Below are 18,202 nucleotides of genomic sequence, written 5' to 3'. Positions count from 1 at the left end.
TGTCACATGATGCAGAATCATCTTTCACCCATGACTAACCACCAAGGCAAATCCATGCATGAGAAGCAATGCAAGGACTGATGTAATCCCTTATCAGTCCCACTCTGTTTCCTCTATTTTTCTGCATTTCATGACACATTAGACAATTATATCTGAACTGTGATCTGACAGAATTAGGTAATACAAATGTGGAAAGGGAGTTTAAAAATTTGCAACATTATGACAAGGTAGTCAGAGAGGAAAAGGTGTTATCCACAAAGTGACCAGTGGCAATTTATTAGGCTGTGAATCTCAGGAATAGATGATAAAAAATGTGTTTACCTGACACCATAATTATATGTAAACATTGTTTTAATCCTTTAATACATCCAGTGTGATGAAAAGAAATCTATTTCAAAAAGAGCTATTTTTATGAAGAATGCTGTTTTTACATACTATTGCTTGAAGTGTAAGAGCTGCACTTCTGTTTGTGCTAAGTAGTAGTACATTAAGTATTTATAGGGTATTTTTCTCATCAAAGTCTCAATTTGTTTGTTAATGATACAAACACAAGAGAGTCTAGAAAACTCTTTAAATGGTTGTTAAATATAAGTCATATATTTATGTAATTAAATACTGATATCCAAGCAAGGGCAGTATCTTATGCCTCACAAACACATCCATTTTCTGCCAGTAAGAAAAATTCTTTAGCCAAATAGTGGCAATGTTGCAGTATCTACTGTCCTGTAGAGACACATCTGCTCCACATCCTAGTTTTGTGATACAGGGTCTCCTTAACAGTACTTTTTTGTAAAGCAAAGTAAAACAATGAATGTAAACATGCATACCCCTAACTACTTTCCAGATTGCAGCATAAGATAATATAACAGCTTTCAGTAGGACAGTTCTTGTTCCTACAAATCTGTTACTACACCTTTCAACTGAAAGCTGAATTCCTCCTGAACTGTCTCCATCTGCTAGTCTGTTATCACAGTTAGAGCTAATGTGACTTTAATTCAAGCAGTTCTGTACACAACTTTTCCATCAGATCAAAATGTAACAACTTTTATAAAATAACCCGATCTCAACAGCCCCCTTTTTGTGGATTCCAGAGGTGGATTAATGGAGTTTTTATGTTACTGTCCCAGTAAGGTTTTGGTGTTGAAAATTCAGAATTGACTTTCCTCAGTCCATTGTCACCCATCCCAGCAGCTTTTGAGGCTAGCATCTTTTTTTGCCTTACCTTAAATCAGACATCTACTTTACATTTCAGCTCAGAAGAGGAGCTTGAAGTAACAAACAACTAGTTTTAGAATGTGCAGAGCAGTGTCTGCTAAGAAAGTAAACCCTTCCTAGGTTTTCGTATAGCAGCACTGACTTTGGGTGTTTACTGCACACTGTTACAGCAAACAGAATCACTATCACTATACACCTCTATCAGGCAAGGCTTCGTCTGCGCTAGAAGAAGAGAAGCATAAAAAAATGATATTGGACTTTTTGACTGGGCATCTGGAACAGCAACACACGAGTTTCATCCTATTGCTGTCCACAAGGCCCCAGATAACTTTGGATATGCCTACACACCGGTGCTTGGGCCACTCTCAGGAGGAAAGCAACAACAAACATCTTATGAGTCCATACAGTGGCTGGAAAACAATCTTAAGAGCACAGAGGAGGAAAGGTAAATGCCTCAAATGGAAACTAAATACAAAGGGGCATTTGAAAGAATGAACCAAGGAATAATCATGTTAATGAAGTTGGAAGCAGAGAGACAAGGACAATTCTTTTGTTAGAATTTACCACCCACACTCAGAGTATTTAAGTTCTCAGGAAAAAGAGGCAACATGCAGAGCAGAGGAACACAGTTTCAAACCACATCTATTTTAAAAATGTGCTAGCACGAACTTCATTTCTTTCCCACCACCCGTAGTTCTCCAGACCTTCCAGGGCAAATTTCTGGGATCTTCTGACGACAAAAAAGATGAGGTAGCCACTCCCAGCAAGTGTGCACAGGGCTAAGAAGTTAGCAAGAACCCTCAGGAATCGAGTCAAGTGAATATTTTCCTCTTTTCGGCTCTCCTGCTCCTCCACAATAGCTTCCTGCACTTGTGAGAAAGAAAATACTATGAGTACTTTAATGGTTAAGACCCCACATTGTTTCCCTAGTTGTTAGAAGTCAGTTAAGTAAATTACCAAGATGTGAATGCACACTTGGATATCATGTTTTGACGTGAACTTACATTGTGTCATAAAATCCGGTTTAGACCCTGGGAGACCTTGGGGTTTTGTCTCCCAGAGTTCAATTTGTTTCTATTGAGTGTGTCCCCATTGAGTCCCATTATACCTGTACTCGTGTGCCAAACAGGAACCAGCATGTTCTGTGAGCTTGTGGGGTGCTGTGCAGCTGAGTGACCCAGCAGGATAGATGTGTGAATAGCTGTCAGAAAAGGAACTGGCACACCTTTAAAATGTGAATTTGTGAGAATGAGAAAAAATGTTTAATTCAGAAGGAATGGACAGTTTAGATGTAGGAATCTCAAAAAAAGGCAGACAGTGCACAGCTTCAGACTGCAGAATAAAACATTTGTTGGCCAGTACTGATAAATATTAAGACTCAGGTGTAACTATAATCTGCAGCTCTTGAGTTTGACCAGCAGAAGGGGCTTTTGCTCTGAAGTGTCCTCATGAAAGGGAGTTTGGTTACAGCTTCTCACTTTGGCATAAAGATCACCTGCACAGAGGAGAAGCTGATCTTCTGCATTGAAATAATTACCTTGCATAGTTCTGTTTTTCTTGCGACTTCTGTTTGTTACATAAATGAAAGTCTTGAGCAAAACTCCCATGACTTCACCCAAGACAAAACTTCTCTTTCTTTATGAGGTTCTTTTCTCATTTGCAAAGATAGCAGTAAAGCTTCATGAGTTTATTTGTTAAAATTTCCTCTGTCTCTACTGAATTGTATGCCTCTCCAAATATCTTTCAGCAACTGAGAACAGTAGGCATGTAGGAAAAGGAAGGGTGAGAAGGATGTTGTGTGTGACTGGATAACGCAATCAGTGCTCAGTCCTCCAGCTCCCCTGTTGTTATGTTGTCGGTATGACTGAAAGTCTAGCACCTTGATTATTACCTGGCAACTCCTTTCCAGTGTATTCCCTGTACATTATTACATTTTAAATTAAACTTTCCTTTACATGCTGCATTGATGTGTCCTAGTGACCCCAGTGTAGAAACACATTCTTTAACATTCAACATATAGAATATATCCCCTTCACTGTTTTCACAGCGGTGCATCTCACATCCTGCCCCAGATTCTTCATACAGTGACTCTTGACGTCAACATAGCCTATAAATTGAAGAGGCCTGAAAAAACCTTGTATTGCCTTGCAAACTGGGATTTATTTGATAATTAATTTCAAGATAAAAAATTTTTTTTATGTAAGGAAGATAACCTCTTTTGCTTATTGAAATGCAAGTATACACCAAAATTCTGAGGCTAATTCTGATATGAAGAATAGCCCTTTATAGATGATCCTATTGCTTTATCTGATGGTGTCTCTTCCACGTAGCAAGAGAAAATGATAATGTGAGGTTAGCAAAATGTCACCAGCATTAAAAAAAAAAAGTTTTTCAGACAAGCACCATAGAAAATGGAAGACATCAGAGATGAGGAAAAGAAGGAGATTATTTTACAGTAGAATCATTTTTCTAAAACTAGTATTACAGTCACAGAGAACACAAAAGATTTTGTTAATGCTTTTCTCTTCCACAATCAAGAAAGAAAAAATTAAGACAGCAAGGCACAAAGACCAATACTCAGAAGGGTATAGAGGTGACAATTCTTGTTTAATTTTCAAGGCTCCAACACAACTAATACTTGACCTTAGTTTCATTTGATTAACACCCGTGTGACAGACAAATCAGGTTACCTGTCCTTAGTGAGCACTATTTTACCTTAAAGCTTGTTGTGATGGAGGCAAACTTATTATCTGCTGTCTCAGGATTTCCAATCAAGTAGTCCCAGCTTGTGAACATTTTCCAGCTGAAATTAAAACTAGTATCATCCCCACCACCATCATCATTTGCATTTCTTGCCATTCTACAAAAGCCAGAAAGACAGATGAAGTCCTTGTTAGAAATATTTCTGAAATGTGAGCATAACTTTTAAATTGTTCCTAAATCCTAACGTTGTTCTGAAAAAAAAAAAAGTTATTGCATTTAGTTATGTTATACTAAACCTGGAACATTTAGTCTGAAACAAGAGAGAAGGATAGAGATTTTCATATTTAGACATTTTATAAGCACATTTTCATGAGAGAGAATTAATTTCTTTCATTCACACATCAGAGAAACTCTGCTGGAGAGAAACCCAATAGGAAAACAATATGAAGAAAATCTCTGGAATGGAGAGGTGCAAAGCATCCTGAACTATCATAGATTTTATTAGAGATTTCACAAAGAAAAAATCTAAAATAAAAAGCCAGAGCAAATGTGGTTATTACCATATAACAGTATTACCAGTACAGCTTCCTTTTCATCTTCTATGCATTTATAAACAAGATTGATAACAGTATCCAGAAGCCTCAAATTCTTTCTTTAGTGATTTGAATTAATTTTAAATGGTAACTTCGTTTCAAAGCATTGTCATTCATGTAATAATAGTGGTCTTGCTTCTATGGATTTTACTACTTAATTCAAACAATTAAGCACAAGGATGGAGTATATTGGTAGGGTACAAACCATCTAGCCTTCAGTATTGAATTATTTCTTGGTCAGGAAAAGCTCACTAATGCAGCACATTTATGTTATTAATATCAATACACTCTACATACCTCATTTTTAACAGTTCGTTAAAATACATACTGCCAAATAGGAGAAGACAATAATAAGTAAACAACACCTGAAATCTTTCTGAGCTGTCATAAACCAGTACCAGGGCTGTTTTTTTTTGTTTTGCTGCTCATATACAGAAGGGAGAGACATCAGGAAAGGTTCTTGTTAGGATCTGTCCTGCAGCTTCTTTCTAAATTAAAATAATTCCTTCTCAAGAGTTCCCAATGAACTAGTGGAAGAGTCTTGTGGTTGGGATATGATTTCTTTGAGAGCTGAAATATTTTTCTTTTATGTTATGTACTGAAAGAGCTGCAAAGAGAAGCCCTACATATAAATATGTTCCCTAATTAGAATAATAATGCTTAGTATCCTCCCTACCTCTTTAACATAGATATTCCCTTTTCCAGATCTTAGTCAACAGCAAAAAAATGGTACCACCTTCTGTTACACTGCTTTTAGTTTCTGTCACGTGGCCAGATGGGAAGTTAACAGTTTATTTTTTTCCTCAAGGATATTCCTTCATTTGGGCCACAGGGATTTTCTTCTAGAGGATTCTTTTTTTCTTTTTTTTTTTTTTCTGAGTGGCAGTCACTGAAATGCTGCTGTCTGAGACTAAGAATTTTCTTATTTTCGCATCTACATAATAAAAAGAAAAGAAAGTAGTTTTGAACCAAAACTATTACTTTTTTATTGTGCTACTTTTTTCCTCCTCCAAAATACATATATGTAACTGCAGACTTTCTTTTTTTTCTTCTGAAATGTTTCTTTCCCTATGCAGAAACCATATCATATTTGAAAAAGAGAACATGAATTAACCTAGTGCTCATGCAAGTAAAAAATCCTGAGTTCAGGACAAAACACTGGAAATATCAGCTGCAATTTTCTCTGTATTGACAAGCGTCCTTGAATCTTGCCTTGCAATGCTCTGTTTTTTTTCACTGTAGGCATCTTTTAAAGCCACCACTACAGCTGACAGTATTGTTGTAGTAGGTCACCTTGCTTGAATCAAGATTATTAAAAGTTATATTCCTTGGCAGCTTATCTCCTTAGAAACTGTCAGAATTATCAAAGTTTATCCCTATAATGAACTTAGCTATAAAATTATAATTTTATTTCATTTAAATTCTGATCTTAAGACTATATTCAAGTCCAGAATTTAAGAGCTAAATGACTAATGTATCACCAGTTTTGCTGCCTAGGCCCTGTTTCACTTACCTCTATGATTAAATCTTTACAATGTCCAGTAGCATTAATTCTACACTACAGTGCAAATGTGAGCACTCTGCTATAGTCTTGCAGAGACTCATTTACTGCTGACTGTGAATTACACACAGTATTATTTGCCATATGTTTCTTTGTTTCTTCCCCTCTTCCTTCATAAAAGAATTTAACTCACATAAGTTATCATTAAAGGTAGAACAACTGAATTTCCTGGATGTTAGCTGACATTCTGCTAGATGCAGAGTATTTTGAAAAGATGGGCTGAAATTCAGGAGGGAAGTGTTAACTTATTTTAGCAAATATTTTTTCCTAGTTCCACAACACTGTGACCCAGTTGCTTGTGTAAAACAATAGACAAATAAACACAGAGTGAAGGAATCCTACATGACTTAGACCTTGCACTTGATGTTGCATTGTCCTGCCCTTAAAAGTATCATATTTTTATAAGGTAGTCTCAGTGATCAACAGTGGAATTATCTGCCTTTTTGAGTGTACTTTATCTGAGATCCAAGGAGAACTTACGTTCGAATGACAATCATAAAGCTGTAGCCAATAGTCCCAACACCAACAAGAAAATATGAAAGAGGCATCCTGAACTTGAGCCATCCAATTGTCCTCTGGTTATTGTAGTAACCATAAAAGAGTACAGAATACTGTGCAAAGCCCTGAAAAGTCATCAAAAAATATAATGTCATGTCTGTTAAATATGCATGTACTCAGAAATTGTACCAATAGAAGTGTACCGAAATATCCATTTCAATGCATTCTAACAGGTGTAAGCATCACTATAATAAATGTCACAGGATGAAAAAAAAATTCTCCTTTCATCTACAAAGACCTAGAATACTTCATGGCAACTTTCAAATCTTTTACCTCTAAAATTCTTCATGGGCACTCTATGATTTTATGAGTGAAAAGGTTTTTATCCACATACTTCTTGTTGCAAAGGCAAAAACATCTCAGTTTACAAAATTTGCCTTAAAAATTATGTGCAGATAAAATGCCAGACTTAACTGAATTTTCACATTTCTAAAATTTACTTTCATAGCCTATTTGATACAAAATTCTCATATGCCTTCTTTGCCTATCAGTGCTGTCTGGTGTTCATTGTGAAATCATTCAAAATACGTGAACCAACAGATAGTTGCATGTTATGGATAATTATCCAGCATGCAGGGGCTTTTAAAAATATTATTCAAAATGTCTTGATTTAGTAATCAACATATCTAATTTTAATTCATATCAGAATAGCGTTGAGAGATGTGCCTACACGGAACAGATGTTCTTCTCTGATAAAGGAACTATTGTTATAGAATACATTTGTTGCTAACTACTAGTAAAACATCTACACAATCAGGACATATTCAAATTCAATAGTATTAGAGTATCCCTATAATTCCAACTGAGCCTAAGTTTCATTACAGTCTAACACAACTTTGGAGAGCCTTTTGGGTCCCTCAGAGTATTAAAATGTTTTTTAAGTCACTGTGTTCTGAAAAGTCAGAGATAATTCCTCCACTGCATGTCATTCCTTATGCTGTTTCCTAGGCTTTGCCTATTGCATTTCGCCATGCGACCTGAAATATTTTTTTAGCTGTGTAAAGGTATTTATGGAAGATCTTTTCCACTCCTTCCCAAGACTAACATAAAAGAGGGGTGAGATAAGAATATTATTTAAATATAGCAAAATCCAAATTTGTGTCTCTCTGACATGTCAGAGAGTGTGCAAGTGCACAAAAAGCAAAAGTGCAAGTGCAAGGGTATCAAGTGCACAAAAGCAAAAGATATGTTGAAATCATCTTTTCTTTACTGTCCTAAAAATTGGTGGGAGCTTGAGTTTCTTGTTTTGGGATAAAATAATGTTTGCTGATCTGGGTTCATTTATTTGTAACTTGGTAGCATACAAGAATTGCTAACAGATGAAAGATACCATTTCCTGTGATGTTCAATTAAAGATGTCTTCTTTTTTCCCCTCAATATTTAAGGTGATCCTTCTCTTGCACTGCCTTATTCTGTTTATTAGCTTTTCATTTGCACCTTGTGTGAACTGCTACTCTGTTATTTACTCTAATTTCTTCTTCGGAGCTGTCAGATCCTGTTTTTGACACCTATTATAAACTTCCTGTCTCTTTCCACAATCTGTCTTCATTCATTTTTTCTCAAATATGTTTCTTTTTAAAACTTTTTTCATATTTGCTGTATAACCCTCTTCTAGTCTCTATTCTCTTTACAAAATCTCCAGGTTACTATGATTCCTTTTTCTCCAGTATCGCTGTGATTTTTCTCATTTTATACTGTCATCATCATTATCTAACTTTCCAGCTACGTGTCTAGATGTATTCTTCATGTCACTCAAATATACAACTCCTAATGAACGAGACCCAATATCATTTTATGCAGCAGTCATTACAAAATGTACCATGTGGCTTTTTAGAAAGATCTTTCTATCCTTTTGCATCCAAGGAAGCTCCATCACTTTATGTGGTAAAATAAAGCAGAAATAATCTCTTCACTTTCTGTACCTTTAAATATTGTGATTTTTATTTTTACCTATTATTACAAGATTTTCTTTAAATTCAGTTGTCTACAGTTAACAAACCTAAAAGATTTGCTTGTAAATGAGAAAATGGGTGTATCCAGTCAAGTTTTTCCAATGTTCTGTCATTTTACAACCTCATTTTAACTCTTCTGATAGCTGCAAATTGAAAGTAGAGCCAAGAAAGATAAATAAAGGACCAGAAATCTGGCATCATTGGAGTCCCCACATAAAGGTATTGAGTCACAAACCAAGGGATCTTGTTTGAGATTTGCATACCAGAGACTAGGGATCCCTCCACAGGTTAACCATACTAAAAATGGCAATATTAGTAAGAAGTATAGACATGTACCCTGTACCCTCTTTATGAAGACATCCTATTGGAAAGGGGACAGGTATGAAAATCTGCCTATGCCCCTCCTGGGATTGCCTACATAGGCTCCACAGCCTGCACATTTCTCCCCATTGGCAGAGATGGAACAGGACCCTACATGCACCAAGTCTGCACAGAGTAGTAATTTTTAAATGAGGTGCTAAATGTACTCAGAGAGGTCACTTTTAGATAAGTCATTCTGCAGACAGCTGGAAAGGATGTACTGTAAACTGGAGGAACCTGCACCTGAGTTTTTTTCCAAGAAACGGGTCTCCCTCCACCATCATATTCGTATTGGTTTTTCTAAAAGAATACTAGTGTTAAAAGATATGCATATGCATAACTCCTTAGAAGTATTGGTATGTCTTACAGAAGGGAGCAGCAGATTGAGGGAGAAATCACACTCAGTCCAGTGGATGCTGCTTCTATAAATCTGAAGGAAAACCTTAACTTGGTGGTTGCACCCTTTCACAGCTGAAGAGAGCCTTTTGATGACATTGCACACCAGAGAGAAACCTACCAGCCTTCAAAGCTACATATTGTACTACCAAACTTTTGTCAGCTGACTTTATGCTAAGTTGTATCATTTATATAAAGTGGCTGACTACAGTGACATGGCATACGCAAAATTAGATAAAACTGTTGTTTTCAGGAAGAAAAAACAGAATGACATATTTAAGAACATACCATTAGCTTGGCACTACAAAAGTTATAGATCCATAAACTAGACCGAGCATCATATTAAAGGTAAAGAATTAAGACATATTTCTCAATTCAGCTAAAATATCTGCAGATTCTGTGAGAAAAATTAAAGACAGCATTGCTTGTTTTAGGAAGTCTACATAGCACATTAACGGATTTTTTTTTTTCTAATTCACACTGCATTCTCAAGTTCATAACCTTAATCATATAAAAGCAGAGGACAAAATTAATCTATAAGAAACAGAAAGTAAGTAGCCAGGGAGGTGAATCCATCTTCGAGACTTTTCCCCATGTGTTCTCGTATTGCTACATATACTGAAATGTGCACTGAAATGTGGACACTGAGCTTAATTACATGTTTACTCTGAAGGAAACACTTATGTTCAGAACTTATAGAGAAAAAAAAGTAAATTACTTCTATTGCCATTTTCTTCTGAAATATTTGATATCTCTGAATATTAGATACTGAAGTGAATAAGAGAATCATCAAAGAGTCATGTGAATATGCAGTACTGCAAGCTTACGCATACTTACACTAAAATCCCAGAGAGTAGCAAAGTTCATAGCACTTGCTTCTTCAGCTCTTGGGACAGTTTTTCTAGGTAAAGAGCCATATGGCTTCCCCATCAAAGCCTGGAACCAAAAAATTAGAGTAATTTACATTTTAAAGCAAAATACCAAGAAAGAGAAGGGACAGTTATCCCACTGCTGCTCAGCCACAGAACAAGGCCTCACAGGGTCCTTTCCAGGCTTTACCCTGAAAACTGTTGAGGATCTTTTCTGTTTTGGCTTCAGTGGAAGACGGATCATGCTATTGAAATGTTGAACTAGAAAACTCTGAAATTTCTATTTGACCTTTTCCCATCCACTTACTAGAAGACAAGAGGATGTGGAATACTGAAATCAGGGAGATGGCAGAATACTTTCAATTCCATATAAATCCTCTTTTTAGGGACAATATGGTGCCTTAAATGAACTAGAAAAATATTACATTTCACAGAAGTAATTTCTGCCTGAATTACATCTGCCCTGAGCAGCACTATTAACTGATGCTGCACACAGTGCAAAACATGAGGGGTCTCTCATGACTTTATAGGCCTGCTGGACTTTATCAACATGTGAGTGTTAAGGCAGCTAAAAAGGAGTCATGGTGCCTCAGAGGCCTGGAATGCATCTTTCTATTCAAATGCACATTTTAGTCAAGATATTCTACTTGTCAGCCTCTTAGTCTCAGTTCCTCTTCTTTTCTCCATAGAAAAAAAAAGTTTAGCACAATCCTAGACTATGCGAAAACACTTTCAGAACACGTCTATTTCAAGACATTTCTCTGTAGAGAAAACCGTCCCCAAAGAAACTACATCTTTAAAGACTTAGTACAAATTAATAGTTTTAAATGGAACATAAAGAGATGAAAATTTTATTTAAAGGTCCAGTCTTATGAAATCTCACTGCAAAGACAGAAATTCACATAGCAATTCTCAATGATAATTTAAAAGATTCCCACCTCAGGGATCATTACAAGTCCAAAGGTCAGTCCAAAGAGAATCATGTTTATTCCATACATCCAGCGCAAGAATATGAAATAAGATGCTACTGATGAGCCAAAGTGACCTATGAAAATATGAGAAGTAAAAAAAAAGGCCAGATAGATCAGGTGTTTTATGTTATTTTACCTCAGGATGAAGACACTAAGAGTTCATTTAAAATAAATAAAATCAGGGGAGGCTTTTAATTTGCTTTATTACAATAATTCTAATTTTTTTTATAACGTAGACCTTATAGCAGCCCTCTCAGTACCTAAAGGGGGCCTGCAAGAAAGCTGGAGAGGGACTTTTTACAAGGGCAGGTAGTGACAGGACAAGGGGTAATCACTTTAAACTGACAGAGAGGAAATTTAGATTAGACAGTAGGAAGAAGTTCTTTACTGTGAGGGTAGTGAGGCACTGGAAGAGAAGCTGTGGCTGGCCCATCCTTGGCAGTGCTCAAGGCCAGGTTGGATGGGGCTTTGGGAAACTTGGTCTAGTAGAAGGTGTCCCTGCTCATGGAATGGGTGTTGAAACTAGATGGTATTTAAGGTCCCTGCCAACCAAAACCATGCTATGATTCTATAACTCTAAATCACAATGCACAGACTGTACATGGACTTTACTCTTTTTCATCAATGAGTCAAGAACAACCTCTGACAAGTGAAAAGGTTACCCGAGGATGAGGATAATTTAGCTGTGGTTGCCCTTAACTACATTTCCAGACTGAGCAGGTCCAAAAAGGGGGCAAGAGGGAACATGATAAAAATCAGCTTGCACCAGCTGTAAAAAAAAAAACAGTCCAAGTTTCACAAGTGTTTTGAGTTCACTCTGTGGTGCAATATGTTGCAATTATGAATGGAAGAGTAATACTTTAAAGTAGTCTTTAGCCATCTTTTCCTGCATCAAGAACTTCATCATACTATGCATTGGCATACAGATTGTCATGCACAGTATAAATTTCAGCAGTGCAATGAAGAGGTTCTCCCTGTCCAAACCCAGAAATGTGCGTTTTCCATAAAGTCCTGTTGCAGATATTCCTGAATATTTATTCTGTAAGGAAAATAAGCATCTATTTTCTAAATATAAATACTTAATCTACTTATCTACTTCTATCTCTCTTAAACATCAATAATAGATTTATCTACTGCCAACACAAAGATTGCTACCTGTTGTCTGAAGCAGGGCTCACTGTGCTAGAAAGGACCCTAATTTTCAAGCAGGAAGCCTACCTGAGACAGTCTAGAAATTCATGTTGATACCTGGCCTTTCTAGATACCTGGTGGCCTGAAAGAGTCAAGACCAAACCAAAGAGGGCTGTAAAAAGAAGGGTCCTATTTGTTAAAGTGGGGAGCATTATGAAACTAAGCAGATGTTACAGATGAGTTTTGTTGCTAGGGCTTAAATGGAGCTAGCACTTTCCTTTTTTCTTGTTTTGATTATTCCATTAATTTATTCTTTTATTTATTATAAGAAATTGTTGATTATAATTATCACATACAGAAAAACTCAATAATTTTAGTATCTAAACACTGACAATCCCCCTGCTGCCAGTTCACAGGCCCATCATAAACAATCCTTATATAAAGTCCAAATGTGTGATTAATGCAAGTTTGTAGTTTAGGACACTGTATGAAAAGCTTAAAACAGAGGTCTGTCTTCTCTGCCAAAATTAATAATGAATAATATTTTTTTCCTATATTCTTCTGTAACACATCCAAGGTGTAGTAGAGTGACTGTTGAATTACTTGACTTTATGTGGTCAAGATGGTTTTGTATGTCTACAAGTGGCCTTGAAATAAAATCAGAATTATTTCTTCAAAGCAGACAGGAATGCTTAAGATTTCCCTGTAGCATTAGCTGGTCTCTTTCATAGATTATTCAGACCTATCATAAAGGAGCCCTTTGTTTATCAAAAGTACCTTTTTGAAGTCTGCTTAAATTTCTCCATCAAGCTGAAACTATGATAAGAAAAAAAACCTCAGTAAAACTTGTGTCTTGTACCTTAGGAGTTCCCAAGCATACCAGTGTAACTCTAAGATACAGAGAATTTGCTCAATATGAAGCATTTTCTTTCCAGGTCTTTCTAGTGTGTAAGTAACAGCTCAAGGAACTTTTTGGTTCAGTAGCACTGGCAGGCACAGGTGTGTCACCTTTCCCAGTCCAACACATTCTTCATTTAACCTCTTTCCCTAAAGGTATAGTGTATCTATTGACTTCATGTGAATTCAGCCCTTCTGTTGTTCTCATTAAGTGTGTTTATTTCAACATTGCTTTTCCCTTTAGGTTTCCTGCATCAGTTAGGCAGTGGTAGGGCAGCACAGCTACTGATTTTCTTCAGTCTGTGTGCAAGAAAACTTTCTATGTCATCTATCATTGTTTTACCAATACAGTATTTTTTTAAAAGTCGAAGAAACCTTACACAGTAGTTATCTAACTGATCCACTATCCAGGACCTTAATTCACTTTTCATTTGCAACCTACTACCCTGGCTAATTTTGAAAATGGATCAATGCCCACCGGCACTACATAAGTATAAGCATCAGAGTTTTTTTTTAAAAAAAGCCTCTAGTACATGCTAACTCCTGAGCTGCACCAAAAAGACAGATCATTCTATTAATATATGGCTTGATCTCCTTCACTTTGTTGATCCTCTAGATTTCAAAGTAGGTATCAGTCATGCTTGGTTGGTCATATGTAGTTTTTTAGAAGGACTGAAGGATAAATAAGTGTTTCTCAGTGGTTAGAAAATGATATTTACTTCACCTATTTCTACTGTAAACAGGTACTGTCTTTTGCTTGGGATTTCTTAATAAAGAGCTCACTTTGATATCAGAAAATGCAAATTGTCTTCACATGAGAGCATAGACATGACTCATGCTGAAAAGTTTACTGGTTGGAAGCTAACAACTCTAAAGGTTTGCTGAGCATAAAATATTCCCTCACATAAAGGTATTTAGCCAAATGAAAATGTTTTCTGTACAGAATAGTCTGCATATAACTGTCAGGTTCTTGTTCTATTCATGCTCTCACTGCTTACACTTTTTTTTAAGCTAGGATCACACAAGATTCAAACAGAACTCCTAAAAATTCCTACATCTCTTTCAGGTGCTATTGACATTACTTCTTCTTATACCCTGCAAATACTTATGCTTCTGTGCATAGTGCCTGCCTCTGGAAAGAAAATAACTTGTAGCATAGTGTTAGCAGTGATCATCAAGGATTATATAAGTTTTATTTCTAGTTTCTTTGGGTTAAGAGACTGCTTATAGAACTATAATCCCAGCTGTTGGAAGAAGTAGGAGCTACCCATGAACATTTCTTTTTCAAACATATTTACCTGGTGAATGAAATATATCAGACACTTACCTGTGTGTATGCATGTGTTCTGGTGGAAAAATTATCAAAAAAGAAATATTAGTTTAAAAATGCTAACCTGTGTAGTGACAGGGAAAGCAGTCATGCAGGCCCAACTCTATAGTGGAGAACTGAGCTAGCATATTTGCTACCATCAGAATTCCAAGAACGGTCCAAACAACCTACTTTACCTGTCACAATCTGATGTCATCTGTTGCTTCACTCTACTGTCTCCTTTAAAACTGAACTGTCATGTAGAAAATACTCCCTCAGATTTCCTTCATACAGCCACATTTTGCTACATGAAACTGCAGTCCATGGGAACTGACATGGGTACGGACTCATCACAAACAATGTTATCCAACAACAGTAACTATAAAAGTATTGATCCTGGTGTCCAAGCCTAGCATTGAATCATTTTCTTCAATCACTCCTCAGTATTTTGGGTAGACTGAAGGATCCAGTGGTTACATGCAAGGTGTTACCTCTCCCAACAAGATTCTTTTAAGGTGTTCAATGTTCTGCATTTAGCAAGTCTTATGTAAAGTCTTAAGCAGCCAAAAATATTTTTCTGCTAAATTCTTTATAAGCAGTATCAGGCACATTCTGTTCACTTTCTGACGTCATGTGTTTAATTTAGTACTGTTATTGTTATTTTACAAGGGTTTGAACTAAGCCCCAACATGCCTCTCCTTGCAGAGGTACCACTGCTTCTTTAACACAACTGCATGTCTGAAGAAAGTAATGGTTAAACACATTTCGTTCCCTGGAGTTCACATACACAAGCTTGAAGCTGAGCATTGAAAAGGTGGCTGCTCCTCCTATCTGTTAGGTATTTGATCTCTGATCAAATCTGGAGATTTTGATCAGAGATTGATATAAAAATGGTTTTACAAATGATCGCATAGTGACTCTGCCAACCTGAAATTTTGGGAATGCAGGGTAATCCTTGACTCAGCACCAAGAGTTTGTTAAATGACAAGAAACAGAGGATTACTCTTTCCCTTTTAATAAACATGCAATACATGCACCACCTACATAATTTCAGATGACACTTGATTTTCTAGGAGAAGTTGAAGCAGTAGTTTTTTTAGCCTCTGTGACTCAATGTGTCTTAATCTTTACTTTCCCTTACACACAGACTATACTTTTTCCATTTAAGTTTCCCATAATTCTCCTTGTTTAATACCTAAATCCCCTTTTTTTCCTTGGCAGCTTTATCAGTGTCATCATTAAGATGACCTTGATCTTAGTACTACAAACGTATTAATATGAGGTACATCCTGAGAGCTACTGCTTGGATTAACCAGAATCAAGTAAATTGTGACTGCAAACTCTTTTCCTCAGCAATATTTCACAGCTCCTCCCTTGAAATAAAGCCTTATTCTAGACTATACTTTCCGACCAAAGTTCAGCGTATGAAAAATAAAAATAAGTAGAAAAAGAATAAATAATCTCACCTGTTGAGATTATTGAAAGTTGCTATCCCACTGCCATTTGGGGACCTTCCAGGTAACAGTAAAACTGTTACTCATTTAAATGAAAAACTAAATAGATATAAAAGCAAGACTGGAAAAATTACCCTGTTCTATTTTTTTGCATTCTGATTTTACAGGGAAACAAATGTATCTGTTGGAAGTTATTACTAGCAGAACAGCTTGTGCCATGATTACTCCCTTGCAGAAACTTGCAGAAATGTTGTTCTCACAAATCCTCGAGATGTCTATTATATCTCCAGACCAGTAAGAGACCATGTATATCTAACTGCCGAGATTGATTTTAACTACGCGCACACAGCAGCTTCTTTCTAAACTCTGCCTCAAGTGAGTAGATAATTTATTGAGGAGTCCATAGACCATATCTTTCAGGACATTATGCAAGTTCTTCTCAAGGGCTATTTTGCAGTCAAAACAGCACAAAATTCACAGTTTATCATTTTCCTGTTATTCTGCTTTTCTGGTTATTGACTTTTGATGCAAACCGCAACTTCTTCCAAAGGCAGCTTCTCTAAAATCAGTTTGCATCACACTTTCATCTGCATTTCATCAGTGGCAAGCTTCACTCAGGTACCTGTGTAATTAAGCTAAATCTCCTTCAAAGAAAGGTCTGAATTTTAAATGCATCACTGGAACTTAAACACAAAACTGACATGCCAAAAACCTACTCTCAAACATAAACATAGTACTAAGTACCCTGGGTGCTTTTATATTTATGCTTAATACATGGGGACATACAAGACCACTGTTGTTTTCTCTGTATTGTATTATATGGTTGAAAATGAGAGCAATAATGCCAAAATACCATTTGCATAAGGCTCAAGATGATGAAAAAATATCACAGAAATAATTATAGTATAAATGCACACAAAATAAAATGAAGGTAGGCAATATCTAAATCCTACTTCCATTTTCAGGGATTAACTTCACCACTGGCTGCTAAACTGTATTCAAGATTTTTATCTGTAAATTGATAAACATTCGCTCAAGGAAATTTTCAACTAGCTATAATATCTAGCTCAATAAATGTTAAGAAAAATTAAATACTCGAGCTTATACTATACATTGAATACAGACCTTTATTTCTAAAGTATTGATAAGTAACTTGCCATTTTTACATGCATCAGGAATATGATCCTAGATACTATTCTTTATTACCTTCCTTAAGTACTTACTTTCAATCTCCTTAATTTTCATTTCCCAGGGTATGCAGGCTGTCTTAAAATTCTCAAAATCTCTCTGAAATTTCATCCACTTCTGAAATGGGTCACAGATAGAAAAGACAACCATTATCTCAGTGCCCAGATGCTGTTTCCCTTGAGATAACGTAACCCCTTAATCATTCACAATATCCTTTGACAGAGCCCACTGCAATAGAAGCGCTAGCTTATGAAGAACCATCTTCTTTCGTTTGTTCTGAATATGTCTCCTACAGGCTTTGTGTGAATCCCTCTCTCTTCCACAAGAAAAATGATTAAATAACCTCTACTTTTCATTCCATTCTTTTTTTTTTTTTTTAAGAATTTTTTCTGAGAATTTGATTTATTTCCTGTGCTATTCAAAATTCAGATCTGGAGCTCAAACTGTGTGGTTTAATTACAATTATTCTACACAATAATTTATCTATTAGATAAGTGTAACTTCTGTAATAGAGCTTCTTGTGCCCAGCTGAGTTTGAAAGCCTCACTATTTTTTGTGAACATTAATGTTTATGAGACGTGACTCAGCAGATGCTTGAGTCTGTGATGTTTGCAGAAAGTCCAGTCTAACTGAGGGTAAACCTCTCTGTAGCAAGTAACCTTACCAAATATTCTTAGCATCATTCTACATAAGCATTTTAGTTTGGGGCAAGAGTGTGCTTTTGAAGCAAATCTCCCAAACCATCCTTATTTACCACACTTAGATTTGCATTGTATAGCAGTGTTAGAGCATAAAACTTATTTGTAAGAGAGACCTGCCAGAATACGTATCGTGCAAACATTGGATCCTCAGCAACCGCTGTTCAGCCTTTCAGTCACAATCCTACAGCGCCATATTACTTCCTAGAATATATGTAGCCCTGGAGCCTTAGCTCAGTGGAGATGCCTACAGCACTTTTGCTGCAGGGCAAAAAGACACTTTTTTGCTGTAGGGCAAAAAGACACAATAAGAAGGTTGTCCCAAGGGAGAGACTGAGCTTTGGATT

The 18,202-nt window shown here is 36.3% G+C and overlaps 1 protein-coding gene across 5 annotated transcripts in view; it reads right to left on the bottom strand.

The window, feature by feature from the left end:
* Positions 1 to 18,202, bottom strand: part of TMC1 (transmembrane channel like 1) — a 58,193-nt gene that overhangs the window by 15,330 nt on the left and 24,661 nt on the right. For 2 of the 5 annotated variants that reach the window (XM_062641091.1, XM_062641109.1), the window contains 6 exons: positions 17,193 to 17,274; positions 11,146 to 11,252; positions 10,176 to 10,274; positions 6,553 to 6,695; positions 3,931 to 4,075; positions 1,885 to 2,079 (listed from right to left, as the gene is read on the bottom strand). In XM_062641091.1, coding sequence (XP_062497075.1) covers positions 1,885 to 2,079; positions 3,931 to 4,075; positions 6,553 to 6,695; positions 10,176 to 10,274; positions 11,146 to 11,252; positions 17,193 to 17,274 — 771 coding nt within the window. The remainder of the gene's footprint in view (positions 1 to 1,884; positions 2,080 to 3,930; positions 4,076 to 6,552; positions 6,696 to 10,175; positions 10,275 to 11,145; positions 11,253 to 17,192; positions 17,275 to 18,202) is intronic. The other 3 variants (XM_062641100.1, XM_062641116.1, XM_062641125.1) reach the window with 3 other exon arrangements.

This window comes from Pezoporus occidentalis, unplaced genomic scaffold (assembly GCF_034315485.1).
Source record: "Pezoporus occidentalis ecotype Australia unplaced genomic scaffold, CSIRO_AGI_Poc_V1 ctg117, whole genome shotgun sequence".
Taxonomy (NCBI): Eukaryota; Metazoa; Chordata; class Aves; order Psittaciformes; family Psittacidae; genus Pezoporus; species Pezoporus occidentalis.
Note: the sequence above shows the minus strand (reverse complement) of the source record. Positions and strands in the feature narration are given on the sequence as shown.